This window comes from Ornithodoros turicata, chromosome 1 (assembly GCF_037126465.1).
Source record: "Ornithodoros turicata isolate Travis chromosome 1, ASM3712646v1, whole genome shotgun sequence".
Lineage (NCBI taxonomy): Eukaryota > Metazoa > Arthropoda > Arachnida > Ixodida > Argasidae > Ornithodoros > Ornithodoros turicata.
In genome coordinates this window covers 224,051,821-224,066,914 of record NC_088201.1, presented here as the reverse complement: position 1 = coordinate 224,066,914, position 15,094 = coordinate 224,051,821, and the positions used below count along the sequence as shown (strand labels likewise).

Sequence of the window (15,094 nt, the reverse complement as noted above, 5' to 3'; positions counted from 1 at the left end):
GTTCGTACTCCGGTAGGACGAACATATCAGAGGTGTCGTTATACCATGTTTCTGTCAGCATTACTGCGGTGAACGGAAAGTGCATTTCATGAAATAGGACATCAAGTAGGTCTATTTTATTTGACGCCGAGCGAATATTTAAATGAAATACTCCAATGGAATTGTTTTTATACGATGCTGCGACCGTGCCAAAGTTAGAGGGCAATATTGGAAGGCTACAACTCATCTAGAGCGAAAGAGAGTAGTAATATTAAGAGATGCACTACGAGAGCTTAAGGAGATCATTATTTGACTAGATTATCAAGACAGGAGAGCCGTCATCTCGACGTGCACAAATCTTTCCACCCGACACCCATACGTGCTTCCAACCAACCTCCCTTTTCCGCGCAGTCGCAGCACCAAACAATCTGTTGAGTACAGGACATAGGTGCTCATTAATGTAGATTGGAGCTGCAGAGTCAATGCCAATGTCTACACAGCTAAGCCTCATTTTGCGTGCTTTCTGAAGTAGCTCATCACGTTTTTTCCTATTTGTAAACTGCGCTACAATATTCTTATCACCACTCTTTGCAGCTGAGACTGGATGACAAGCCTGAAGGTCGTCCTCTGTTATCTGCACACCTAGAGTGTTGCCTATCTGTTTCACAATATTTACCGATTCACCAAGAGTGCTCAAAGGAACGCCTTTTATTTCTACGTTGGAACGGGGGGAGTACTGTTCAACGCTTGTCAGCCTAATCTCATTTTCCTTCAACTTTGCCTCCATCGCGTTACACTGCTCTTGGAGTGACTGATTTTGTTTCTTGAGATCGGAGTTTTCCTTGAGAGCCAACTGTAGTTTTTCTTTCATGTCATCAAAAGGCTTCCCGTAAAATTCCAAGCTATTTTTTTAGTTCCCTCAGTTCCTTTCGGTTTTCTCTATCAAAAGAGGTAGGGAAATCTTTGAAATCCTGTTTAATTTCTTTTTTGAAATCATCTAAAAACCTGTGCAGTTCTTTGTTCATTTTCACACACACAAAAAAAAAAAACACTGAGAAACGAAAGTGTGGTGGCAGCAGCAGTCTTATAGGTAATGTGAATAAAAATGGTTGACACCAACCTGTAGTGAAAAGTACAGTGCTGGACAAAAGTTTACGGAACGCGCGAGCAGCGTATTTTCTCTGGGCAGAGACACCCTAGCGGCGAGCAGAAGTGGGCGAGTCCACCCGTTCAGAGGGATGGAAAAGTGCGCTTGTGGCGACCCACCGTGGTAGTAGTGGTAACTTTGCTTTTCAGTGTAACGAACGCCAAAATGGTTTCGTTTTCGGTCTACTGCACCGAGCGCGAGTGGCTATCGCGGGAAGGAAGTCTCCCCGGTATCGGAGAGATAACAGGGCGCTAAGATGAATTGAGGTGACAACGTGCTCGCAGTGCCTAGCTTTTTTTCTTTTTTTATTAGACAAAAACAGAAGAAAAGAGCCTATACCCTTGAACACACACACAAAAAAAGAGGCAGGGGGAGACGATACTGTCTCAATACTTTGTCGGCCCCTTTCGCAGCAATAACTGGGGCCATACGCACAGGAAGGGAAGCATATAGCCGACGGACAAGGTCCACGTCTTCACGTAGCAAGGACCACTCTGCTTCTATAAATGCCTAGAGGGCGTCCTTGCTCCTTGTAGACGTCCGTCTCTTGCTCATCCTATTCTTCAGGCTGCCCCAGACGTTTTCGGTGATGTTTAAGTCCGGGCTCTGCGCAGGCCATGTCAGCTGCATTACGCTGAGGCTTAAAAAGGAAATAGCTAGGCACTGCAGCCCGTTGTCACCTCAATTCATCTTAGCGCCCTGTTATCTCTCCGATAGCGGAGGGACTTCCACTCGCGCTCGGTGTAGCAGACCGAAAACGAAGCCATTTTGGCGTTCGTTACACTCAAGAGCAAAGTTACCACTACTACCACGGTGGGTCGCCACAAGCGCACTCTTTCATCCCTCTGAACGCATGGACTCGCCCGCTTCCGCTCGCCGCTAGGGTTCTCTGCACAGAGAAAATACGCCGTTCGCGCGTTCCGTAAACTTTTGTCCAGCACTGTACAATACGATTAGATGGTACCGAGCGAGACTGCCGCTGCCACCCAAGTGAGGGCTTCCGACGTGGCGTTTCGCATAAGGGCAATCCTAATAGTGACGTCAGATGATGCTGGACCAATGTCACTGGAGGTGATGGCTGATATTCTTTATCTGGTATCGAACGCTGGAAGTGGTAGGGTAGGCTGTATATCAGAACGTGTTGAAGCTTTGATGATCCGTTGTTACCAGCCAGGCAACAGCGTGTTCGCTCTGTAGTGAAAGGTACAATACGATTAGATGGTACCGAGTGAGACTGCCGCTGCCACCCAAGTGAGGGCTTCCGACGTGGCGTTTCGCTTAAGGGCAATCCTAATAGTGACGTCAGATGATGCTGGACCAATGTCACTGGAGGTGATGGCTGATATTCTTTATCTGGTATCGAACGCTGGAAGTGGTAGGGTAGGCTGTATATCAGAACGTGTTGAAGCTTTGATGATCCGTTGTTACCAGCCAGGCAACAGCGTGTTCGCTCTGTAGTGAAAGGTACAATACGATTAGATGGTACCGAGTGAGACTGCCGCTGCCACCCAAGTGAGGGCTTCCGACGTGGCGTTTCGCTTAAGGGCAATCCTAATAGTGACGTCAGATGATGCTGGACCAATGTCACTGGAGGTGATGGCTGATATTCTTTATCTGGTATCGAACGCTGGAAGTAGTAGGGCAGGCTGTATATCAGAACGTGTTGAAGCTTTGATGATCCGTTGTTACCAGCCAGGCAACAGCGTGTTCGCTCTGTAGTGAAAGGTACAATACGATTAGATGGTACCGAGTGAGACTGCCGCTGCCACCCAAGTGAGGGCTTCCGACGTGGCGTTTCGCTTAAGGGCAATCCTAATAGTGACGTCAGATGATGCTGGACCAATGTCACTGGAGGTGATGGCTGATATTCTGTATCTGGTATCGAACGCTGGAAGTAGTAGGGCAGGCTGTATATCAGAACGTGTTGAAGCTTTGATGATCCGTTGTTACCAGCCAGGCAACAGCGTGTTCGCTCTGTAGTGAAAGGTACAATACGATTAGATGGTACCGAGTGAGACTGCCGCTGCCACCCAAGTGAGGGCTTCCGACGTGGCGTTTCGCTTAAGGGCAATCCTAATAGTGACGTCAGATGATGCTGGACCAATGTCACTGGAGGTGATGGCTGATATTCTTTATCTGGTATCGAACGCTGGAAGTAGTAGGGCAGGCTGTATATCAGAACGTGTTGAAGCTTTGATGATCCGTTGTTACCAGCCAGGCAACAGCGTGGTCGCTCTGTAGTGAAAGGTACAATACGATTAGATGGTACCGAGTGAGACTGCCGCTGCCACCCAAGTGAGGGCTTCCGACGTGGCGTTTCGCTTAAGGGCAATCCTAATAGTGACGTCAGATGATGCTGGACCAATGTCACTGGAGGTGATGGCTGATATTCTTTATCTGGTATCGAACGCTGGAAGTGGTAGGGCAGGCTGTATATCAGAACGTGTTGAAGCTTTGATGATCCGTTGTTACCAGCCAGGCAACAGCGTGGTCCCTCTGTAGTGAAAGGTACAATACGATTAGATGGTACCGAGTGAGACTGCCGCTGCCACCCAAGTGAGGGCTTCCGACGTGGCGTTTCGCTTAAGGGCAATCCTAATAGTGACGTCAGATGATGCTGGACCAATGTCACTGGAGGTGATGGCTGATATTCTTTATCTGGTATCGAACGCTGGAAGTGGTAGGGCAGGCTGTATATCAGAACGTGTTGAAGCTTTGATGATCCGTTGTTACCAGCCAGGCAACAGCGTGGTCGCTCTGTAGTGAAAGGTACAATACGATTAGATGGTACCGAGTGAGACTGCCGCTGCCACCCAAGTGAGGGCTTCCGACGTGGCGTTTCGCTTAAGGGCAATCCTAATAGTGACGTCAGATGATGCTGGACCAATGTCACTGGAGGTGATGGCTGATATTCTTTATCTGGTATCGAACGCTGGAAGTGGTAGGGCAGGCTGTATATCAGAACGTGTTGAAGCTTTGATGATCCGTTGTTACCAGCCAGGCAACAGCGTGGTCGCTCTGTAGTGAAAGGTACAATACGATTAGATGGTACCGAGTGAGACTGCCGCTGCCACCCAAGTGAGGGCTTCCGACGTGGCGTTTCGCTTAAGGGCAATCCTAATAGTGACGTCAGATGATGCTGGACCAATGTCACTGGAGGTGATGGCTGATATTCTTTATCTGGTATCGAACGCTGGAAGTGGTAGGGCAGGCTGTATATCAGAACGTGTTGAAGCTTTGATGATCCGTTGTTACCAGCCAGGCAACAGCGTGGTCGCTCTGTAGTGAAAGGTACAATACGATTAGATGGTACCGAGTGAGACTGCCGCTGCCACCCAAGTGAGGGCTTCCGACGTGGCGTTTCGCTTAAGGGCAATCCTAATAGTGACGTCAGATGATGCTGGACCAATGTCACTGGAGGTGATGGCTGATATTCTTTATCTGGTATCGAACGCTGGAAGTGGTAGGGCAGGCTGTATATCAGAACGTGTTGAAGCTTTGATGATCCGTTGTTACCAGCCAGGCAACAGCGTGGTCGCTCTGTAGTGAAAGGTACAATACGATTAGATGGTACCGAGTGAGACTGCCGCTGCCACCCAAGTGAGGGCTTCCGACGTGGCGTTTCGCTTAAGGGCAATCCTAATAGTGACGTCAGATGATGCTGGACCAATGTCACTGGAGGTGATGGCTGATATTCTTTATCTGGTATCGAACGCTGGAAGTGGTAGGGCAGGCTGTATATCAGAACGTGTTGAAGCTTTGATGATCCGTTGTTACCAGCCAGGCAACAGCGTGTTCGCTCTGTAGTGAAAGGTACAACACGATTAGATGGTACCGAGTGAGACTGCCGCTGCCACCCAAGTGAGGGCTTCCGACGTGGCGTTTCGCTTAAGGGCAATCCTAATAGTGACGTCAGATGATGCTGGACCAATGTCACTGGAGGTGATGGCTGATATTCTTTATCTGGTATCGAACGCTGGAAGTGGTAGGGCAGGCTGTATATCAGAACGTGTTGAAGCTTTGATGATCCGTTGTTACCAGCCAGGCAACAGCGTGTTCGCTCTGTAGTGAAAGGTACAATACGATTAGATGGTACCGAGTGAGACTGCCGCTGCCACCCAAGTGAGGGCTTCCGACGTGGCGTTTCGCTTAAGGGCAATCCTAATAGTGACGTCAGATGATGCTGGACCAATGTCACTGGAGGTGATGGCTGATATTCTTTATCTGGTATCGAACGCTGGAAGTGGTAGGGCAGGCTGTATATCAGAACGTGTTGAAGCTTTGATGATCCCTTGTTACCAGCCAGGCAACAGCGTGGTCGCTCTGTAGTGAAAGGTACAATACGATTAGATGGTACCGAGTGAGACTGCCGCTGCCACCCAAGTGGCAGCGGCAGTTCTGCTGATGGTCTGCTGGATGTTCTGCTGGATGTTCTGGTGAAGCATCTAAAGCTCCAGTGAAGCCTATTACAAGACGTGAAAAGATATGTATATAACGCATAATGTAAAACCTCGAGACCAGGGGACACAAAGGGACAGACACAATGTGTTCCCTAGTCTCGGGTTTTTATATTATGCATCATAGCCTTCCTAGCCATTTTTTCATTGTCATATCCTCATGCAAGCTTCGTCCCATATACCCCATATGTGCTTCTTGGTTCTTCGTCGTCCTCAAGTCTTCATACTCTACCAGGCTTTGTCCACGCTTTGTAAACTTGGACACTGCATTGCTGCCTCTCAGGCTTGAGACTTCGTGTTGTGTCTGTCCATTCGCATTCCCTAGTTTCGGGATTTTACGTTATGCATCATCTTCACCAGCTCGCTTGCTTCCTAGCCATTTTGTCAAAGATATGTACGGTAACGTCTTTCGAAACAGTTCGTGAGGACAAATAAACTTGCTCCATTAACCCTAATCGCTTTTTGTTTCTGTGCTTTGGGGCGAGACGTACGTTACTTTGAAGCAAGCGCGGAAGAAAAACAGGCGGAGCTGGGGGAAGGGGGGACGAGGGACGAAGAAAAGAACAACAGAGGAGAAAAGGGGGAGGAGGTTAGGAAAGGAGGTTGGTCTGCGCGTGCGTGCTTCAACCAAACCTTTTCCTGCGCTGTTGATCGTGGCCGCGGTGAGTGGCTCCTTGAGATCACGTGGTTTGGGACCCCGCATTTTCCCCTGTTTCTTTTGCGTCTATTGGAGCTTCCAGTGGATGACAACCTGTTCTAACCGTGTTACCGATATCAGATAAAGGTTGGGAAAAAAAAAGAGCAAGGGCAGGGACATGGCCTCCTCGCATCGCTTCTTTGGGAGATCTGAGCGTGGTGTCCAATTTCTGTGCCGCGAAAGGGCGGTTTTCGCTCACTTTTTTGTTTCTGCTATTACAGTTGTAGTAGTTAATGCATATCGCCTTAGAATGCGGTAAATTTTGCGTGCACTTTCGTTTTCTGTTCAAAAGAAGGAAAGAAACGACAGGTCATAGCCTTCTACATACTACATGCCTGCCCAATGAAAGAAATGCGGCCGTTCACGCAACCGTACGGGGGCGCCAGTTTCCTAGGTCGGAAACACGCACAGTCAGAGGAGTGACAACAGTTGCATACCCCGTATGGGTACGCTGCCGTGCGCTCGGTGCATACATTACTCTACAGTTCTTTGGTGAGATAAGCATCCTGGATGGGCGGGCACATGCTGTGCACGCTGTGTCATCGCTCGATAAGCCAGTGGTTATCGAAAGTCGCTGTGCCAGTTACCGTTGGTACAGTCTCTTTTGGTTGTCATGTCACCGGTTGTAGTGTGCAATCTGTGTCTCGAAAGACGGCGTCATGACCAATATCGCTGAGGTAGCATCGAGGTAGCTATCACCGACCTAGGAAACTAGCGCCACTGTTGGGGACGACCGGTGCCTGTGTGTTCTGGGGTCACTGGACAAGCATGTAGTATACAGGAGGCTATGGTCAGGCTGACTTCGTTAATTTCGAGAAATTGGGAAATTTCTTTCGCATTAAATTTGAAAGAAAAGTTTTCAGAAATAATTGCAAAATCTCCCCTGAGATAAATTGATCGTTTAATGTTGACACAACTAGAGCCTTAAACAGAGTTTGTTGACACGTTAGGTGCAACAGCGTGTGTATACGTGCGGTGTGCATGATTACTCTACAGGGTGCTTCAGTTAACTCATCGGGCTAAACAATTCGCGAACGGGTGCAACGAGCGAACAACTTTCCTTTTCACAATTACGGGTAAGCTGGGGCAAGATGCGACGTTTCATGCTCGCCGCCGCTTGTCTCAGAGACGCATTGCTCCATTCGCTTGAAACGTTACTCATAGGTGGCTCTGCATCTCCACTTTATGGTACATAAGAATTGTCCTGATTGGTGTTTGCGCTGAAGAGAAAAAAGATCTGTCAATCTTGCCTGAAATGTAAAGATCCGTAAAAAAGGCGCGATTTTTTCGAAACCCTTCCTCTTGTCAACTGTGTAGCAGCTTGTCGCAGGCATATTCTGTCAATGGAAGTACACATCGTATTTCTTTGTTCGTTCATCTAGATATCGGTAAAATATGGGTAGTCTTGGTTATCCCATGTTTAACTGAAAAATTCGTGCATCCGATGATATACAGGGGGTGGACGCGTCAACTTGATATAATTCAAATATAATGAAATTTAAATTTAATTTAGTTTAGGAACTGATAATCAAACTATAAGGGAGCTTTATTCTTCTTCCTCAGACAATCTTTTTTTTTTTACACATTACTCAGGATTTTTCAGCAAATTTTCCTGTTTCCAAGGATGTTTCAAAGCAGAAGCGTACTCAAAACCAAGGGACCAGCGACACATCACACTGACGGTGCCTTTGCAATGGACGGTGGAGGGAAATAGCACCGTGTTCTGAGTGGGTTTATTGCACATCATGTGGAGGATGAGCACAGGATATCTGTGTTAGTTCCTTGGATTGCAAAAACTAATTTGTGTAGTTAGTTACCGCAGCGTGTTTCATCTTTTCCTACGCGTTGTCTCGTGCTGCTTCGAGGGTTAGGGCAAGGTGAGACAATCTGCATTTTTGAAAATTTCTTGTTGTTTGTTTATTTTAGAACCGCTTACGTCAGTTCAGATTCACAGATCAGAAGCTCTACATCTCTGAGAATGTGCCTAGATGGCTAATGTATTAGAAAAACACAAGAAATAAAAATTCCATGTTCAATTGAAAATTTCTGTCTCACCTTGTCCCAACGTCCGCTATCTGTCCGACACCACAGTGTACAACCTGGGCATCCTGTGAATGAGTGGGAGGCGCTCATTATTTAAATAAAAATTCAAATTAGTTTCGTGAAAAACATAACTTCTTTAAGATTTCGCGTGGCGCATGTCCCTTCGTGTTCCCTAGTCTCAGGGATTTACATTATGCATCAACTTCCCTAGATCACTTGCATCTTAGCCATCTATTCTAAAGGGGGGCGCCGTCGGCATTAAAATGGGTAATACCATTTTGGGACCGAATTTCCAGAGAATATTCCGTCGCTCTTTCAGCTGTCGGGCCATCGCTGACGCCTTGGAAATATACCCCAGCATGCATGCACGTATCACTGGCAGTGAAACAACACAAGCGCGTCCTTGTCTGCAAAAGGTTTCGTAATACTGCAGGAAAACTTCGACTGTATGAAAAACCCTCAGCAGGAGATGCTAGAAAGTGTAAAATATGCTGGTTAAAAATCTGATATGACCATGGTAAAAAGGGGATTATCTTCCTTCCATATTTGTTTCTTCATGTACGACGGACAATTTGTGTTTCAGTTCTCCCTGTCCATTCTTCTTGATCAATTGCGGCGATATAATTCGTCTTCTCATACTTTCCATGGCGGACAACGCGCACGGCGAGCTAAAAAGCAAGCAGAGAGAAATATAGGAGATTCATAAAAATCTTGCTAGCAGGACGACGTCTGAAGAACTTACTTCGAAAGGTACTGGAATTTCATTTCGAAGAAAAAACAAGTTCTATTTATTGCATGCTACGCGACCTTCCGCAAAGTCGAGAGTCTTGCGAATCAAAACGAATGGTGAGCTGCCATAGCTTAATTCAATACCGTAAACAAACAATACTCAAGCGAGGAACTGCTTGGAGTAAGACCTCTCCAGCTGCGTATTGTCCTTTTCTTCCTGCTTTTGGCTTGAGACAACTTGGTAGGAACTTCGATAGTAAGAAGCAGTGTCTATCGCGGGTGTCTGTCTCTTGTGCGACGAATTGTTCGTGCACCACAGACGGTCACCTTTTCTGGGGGCAGAGAAATCTCACGCAGGAACACCCTTTGTTGCTAACAGATGCCATTCAGTTCCCAGGATCGGCCCAAAACACAAAATAAATGTGTCGCTCAGTATTTGGGGACTCTTAGCAGGTAAACTCAACAAAGTAATATCTCTCATGCTGGTAGTTGCTCACAGGGAAGTGCTGAGGACATACGTGTTATTGCTGTTGCTGTTCAGACTGGCACCCGTGGGGAGCAGGTTTTCTCGTCAGCAAGCCCGAAGGCACTTGAGCTCAAGGTTTACGCGCTAGACTCCTAGTTATTGTGCTAATGTGTGACCCAGTGTTAGTTTCCAAGGTTCTCGTTCACGCGAAATATTTGTCAACGCTTGTTTCCATGCTCATTCAACACACTACTCTGCGCCAAAGGCTGTGCTTATTAAAACCATCCACAGAGGTACCGAAAAATGTTGCGCGAGTAAAATGATAAGCACGAGATTAGCCAGAACGAAACTCCAGCTGTGATGCAACGTCACGACACGGGTAAGGCATGTCACGTCGAGGGAGGTACCCGAGTTCGAATCCCGGTGCCGGCTGTGCTGTTTGGTGTTTTTCCTGGGTTTTCCTCGGGCGCTTTCAGACACATGTCGGCATAGTTCCCCTAGAAGTCGGCCCAGGACGCACATTCCCCAGGTCGTCAGTCGTGACGTTGCCCACACATGTGAGGCCGACAACAGCAAGCCCCTTCACCAACACTACCACAACGCTCTGATGCTCCGCCCCCACCTTTATATCAGGGGCCATTAAAGCGGTTCAATATTATACGCCGCACCACAATTACCGAATAAACCTGTTCGTGAGTCTTTACTATTGTTTCAATGCTTGTGAGCTGCTTTTATTTGGATTTGTGTCTATACGTGTTTATTTATATTTGACTACTATTTAAATCATCGACGAACGAAGAAGTCAAAGTCAAAGTGAAGAAGGACTTCGATGCACGAGGGACAGAGCTTCGCAATTACAAGGAATGATATTCATCACAAAGTGTCTCGCTGCGTTACGTCGTTGGCCGTCGAAGGTACAGTAACTGATTACTGTGACTGTGCTCAAGAGTGAAACGGCGCAGAAGATTCAATTAGTAATAATATAATGTACTGGTCCAAAAAAATGTTCTGCTTCGCCCGACGTGCACATGTCGCGTTCTTCGCTGCAGCCATCATTTACGGACTTGCGTATCTACCCGCTACGGATGTCTTTCCACCTAAGACAAAGAAGAGCAACTACCTCGAACTAATGCTACAACCGCTAAAGAGCATCAGTGTTATTCCTTTTGCACACATACACAGGGTAGACACCGACTGGACCGCTGTGACCCCTTGGGCTTACGTCTATTCAGCCTATATCGACGATCGACTCGGAGAGCAGGGCGTTCTCTTGCGAATCGTAGGGGCATTGAATGCAAGCTTTCCAGACGCTTACGATTTCCAGTGCATCGTTAGGAAAACGGCGTATACGGCTTCAGTCGAAGTGATCTTGGAAAACCACAACCAGTCTTTTAGTGCCGTGTTCTTCGTGTGCAAGCTCGGTAAATCGAAATATAAGCGCTTCCGAAAAATCACTTTTATTGTGCGCAAGTCGCGGGAACCAGTAAAGGAAGTGTCGCTGCGGATAGCAAACAGTCCAGTGGATAGTCCTTCCAAATACGAAGGACAAATCATCATTTGCGTCAGGCCGTTCTTCCACGGAAGACCCGCGATTACGGAATTCGCCCAGTTCCTCGCCTACTACACGGTCCACGGAATAAGGCACTTCGCGTTCTACCACGAGTCCACTGTATCGCCTCACGTGGAACAGTTCATGTCGCGTTTACCGAAGAAATATCGCTTCACCTACCTGCCCTGGTCGCTGGACGTCCGGGATGTAGTGTGGCACAGAGGACAGCTTGGATTCCTCCAGGATTGTCTGTACAGGCACATGAGGCGATTCGAATACGTCGCCGTAGTGGACCTCGACGAGTTCCTGTTCCCTTTTCCGTCGGAATCTGGTGAGCCAGTGTCCCTCTCAGAGTTCGCCAACACCTTGCCCCGCGACAAGACGTGTTTTCTTTTCCGACACGTCTGTTTGCCTCCGTCTGGCAACCCTGGAAAGCTGTATATTTTTGAGAGCACAACGAGAGAGGCCGGCATATGGGAACCGAAAGCACGTTCAAAGTATCTGGCCAGACCCGTAGGACTGGTAGAAGGATGGGTCCACGAGTGTAGACGATTCGTGAAGCTACAATGGGGCGAGTATGTTGTCGAGAATGCGCTCTTATTTCATTATCGAAACTTCACAATAAGCGGAAATCTAACGAAAGATACGCGCATGATGGTGTGGAAGAAACATGTGGAAGAGTCAGATGTTATGGAAGTGTACCGGCGGTACAATACGAGCACGTTTTAATGTCAGGAACAATCTGATTTACGGACTGCATGGTACGCAGAATTATAGTTCGTTTCGTTATGTTAACAGCGTATACCTCTTGCTCCCGGTTTACTAGACCACTGGTTCTCCAGAAACAAAATAGGTGTGACGCAATGAAGGAATATTAAATGTCTGCAATGATGGTGTTTATAATTTACTTTGCCAAGTCTGGACGTGTATTTTAAATCGTAGTTCTTAAACTACTGTCCCGTTTTTGAGATAACTCGCAGTGCCCGCCGCAGTGCTTGCGGCGGGATTCTTTCTGTGCCTACGCGATAAACTAAGTTGCAGAATTATTTCACATCAAATGACGCTTCGCTGGACAAGCATGAAAAGGGAAGATTTAGTCCACATGCACGACACAATTGCTCTGCACCTTCGTTCTCATCAAACGAATAATTGCTCTAAAAACGCTATTTAGCACTGCTTTCATGATCTAAGACGTTCTCAGCTTGATTTTTCGATTTCCGGCGCATTTTGAATATTCGTGTTCTCCACGTCGCCAACCGCTCTATAAAACGCTATTTAGCACTGTTTTCACGATCTAAGACGTTTTTATTTCATGTGCGTTTTTTTTTATCTTCATCTTCCTTCTTGCGGTGTAGCGCAGGCAGTGAAGGACAGCTCAATTTTTGTATCTGTGCATAACTGTTAACTTCATCCTCATATGTCACATCTAATGTTTCACGTGTAATAGGGTAGTGTACTAGATTTTTTCACGTGAAACCTGACTCCTCTCGATTATTCCCCCCTCCTCCGAATCAGTTCCAATTCAGGCTAAGTCAAATTTCTCCCCGAAATGCCCATCCCGTATCTCGTTGCATCACATGCGCTATTTAGTAGCAATCTGTACGCACAAATGGTCACAGAATGAATGACGGAAAATGAATTTGTCTGCATTGGGGTTTATTCTGGATGTTTGTGTTGGAAAGATAACGTCACGTTCAAAGAAAATGTATATGACTGGACTAAGGTACTTTTGGCAAAGTGGGGGAAAGACACCGAACCCAGGCCATTGAGAGCGGGACGGCAAAAAGCAGAGGGGGTTCGGGATGTGAGGACATAGGTCATGTGGCAGTACTCCGCTCGCTGATTGGCCTCTACAAGACCGGTTTCTGAAGTTTTCGCTCGGCGACCGAATCCCAGCAGCTCAAGTTGGTCATGGTTGTTGGTGTTGGCTGACTGCCACCCACTCCAAAGTTTGTCCGAGTTCATGCAGAAAGTTGTCCTGTGTGAGTGCCCGGTATGGGTGCTGGAGGTGGATGTGCCTGGCTCTAGAAACATTGTGCAGTGTTTCCCCGTCATGTTCGCCCTTTCGGTGTTGCGATGACCAGCGGGATGAGGCATTCCGTGTTCAAGTTAGGCGTTCGCCAATATCTAAATCCGAAGCATTCAAAACCATGGAAACTCCACGCTAGCGTCTGCGAGCGCAACGCCCGTAGCCTGAAAGAACACGCGTGGCTGGACACAGCTGCTCCCACGTCCTCTCGTTTCACTTTCCCCTCCCTTCGACGGGCGACCGTCCGTTCCGATCGTCGCTCTCTAATCAAATGACTCTAGGCCAATCAGCGCGAAGTAAGACTGACGTCAGTTTTCGTACACCAATGAGCATCCATGTATTTAAACCCAGGCAATTAGGGATATTTAGAGCAACTGCGCCAGTGGCGACAGTGTTTCCTTTCGACAACGCGCTTCGTTTCAGTGACGGCAATTGCCCCTATCGTTATCTGCAAGAAGAGAGAAAGAGGGAAACAGGAATGGAGGGTTGGTCGTTTCCCTTCGGTCACATATTCCATTATCTTGACGCAGAATTGAGCTTGGCCGCCCATTTGCGCTCTTCCAATGCAATTTTTGCAATGCGACTTTTGCAATTTTTTTTTCGAATCTTACCTTTGTAGTAGTGAGTTTATTTTGCGATCGAATGGGGTATCCTGCATATTTTTTTTGTTTTGTAGTTTCTGTCAGAAATAATGCGGTTCATTTCGCAAATGTCTTAGTTCCGTCGAGAAAATTCATTTACGAATTTCTCGCGAATCATATTCCGTAAAAGTGCTCAGTAGTAGTGGCAAACCCTGCCCGTGAGATCAATAACGGACCCCATAATGTTCAGACGAATAGATTGTTGAATCGAATTTATTTTATGGCGCGTTAGACTGAAACACCATGTATACCTGTACAAGGTGGGGGAGGGAAAAGAGGCAAACATAGAAGAAAATAAAAAGCGAAATTCACGTAACAAACACAGGCACCTCCTATTACTGAGGGAGCTAAAACAGGAAGGAGAACGCGAAGCAGACCAGACGAGAAGCGCAAACCATGGAAAGAAAGAGCAAAATAAACGGGAAAATAAGATTCATACAGGCCCTCGCGAAACACATAAACAACACACGGAAAGACAACAACAGAGCCGGCCTAAAAACCGCAACGCTCCCCTTCCGATGATTCCCCGTCTAGAGTCACTAAATACGCTTCGCTTGAGAGTACCGACACTGAGGTCCAAGAGAGAGCAGCAGCGCCATCTTGTTTCGGTACCATATACCGGTACCATCCCCAGTTGAGGGTCAAAGAGGTGAAACATAGTGCTTGCCGTGGGATAGAGAAGCGTGTGTGATTCTTGTGCGATAATCCTTGCATTGTCCACCAGAGCGTTCCGAAGATGTCAAGGTGAGCCATAGCCTCCTATATACTACGTGCCTGCCCAATGATACCGGAATACACAGGCGCCGGTCGTCCACAATAGTGGCGCCAGTTTCTTAGGCCGGTGATAGCTACCTCGATGCGATATCAGCAGCATTGGACATGATGACGTCTTCCTACACACATATTGCAGATTACAACCGGTGACGCCTGACAGGCGGAGAAATGACATGACACCCAGAGGAGACTGTACCAACGCTAACTGGCTCGGCGCCTTTCGATAACCACTGGCTTATCGAGCAATGACACAGCTTCAACAGCATGCGCCCATCCAGGACGCTTATCTCCGCAAACAACTGTACAGCAACGTATGCACCGAGCGCACGGCAGCGTACACTTACGGGGTAGCCAAAGGTTGTCACCGCTTTGAGTGTCCGTGTTTCCGACCTAGGAAACTGCCGGTGCCTGCACGGTTGCGTGAACGGCCGCATTTGCCTCATTGGGCAGGCATGTAGTATATATAGGCGGTTGTGGGTGAGCTCAAGGCCGTCAACTGCTGCGTGAAACGAAACGAACACTTCAACCGCGCACGATAGATGGCACCGTACGCTAAAGTGCGCAATGCGCGTGCGCATGGCTA

At 47.5% G+C, this 15,094-nt stretch overlaps 1 protein-coding gene across 1 annotated transcript; it reads left to right on the top strand.

The window, feature by feature from the left end:
* Nucleotides 1-10,506: 10,506 nt before the first annotated feature.
* On the top strand, nucleotides 10,507-11,974 carry LOC135377072 (beta-1,4-galactosyltransferase galt-1-like). Its single transcript, XM_064609412.1, has one exon. It carries the CDS (start codon nucleotides 10,522-10,524, stop codon nucleotides 11,794-11,796), a length of 1,275 nt encoding a protein of 424 aa, XP_064465482.1. The 5' UTR covers nucleotides 10,507-10,521; the 3' UTR covers nucleotides 11,797-11,974.
* The last annotated feature ends 3,120 nt before the right edge of the window (nucleotides 11,975-15,094 follow it).

What these genes read in the sequence shown, in the direction of transcription:
- LOC135377072 (XM_064609412.1), top strand. Translation starts at nt 10,522, where the DNA reads ATGTTCTGCTTCGCCCGACGTGCACATGTCGCGTTCTTCGCTGCAGCC.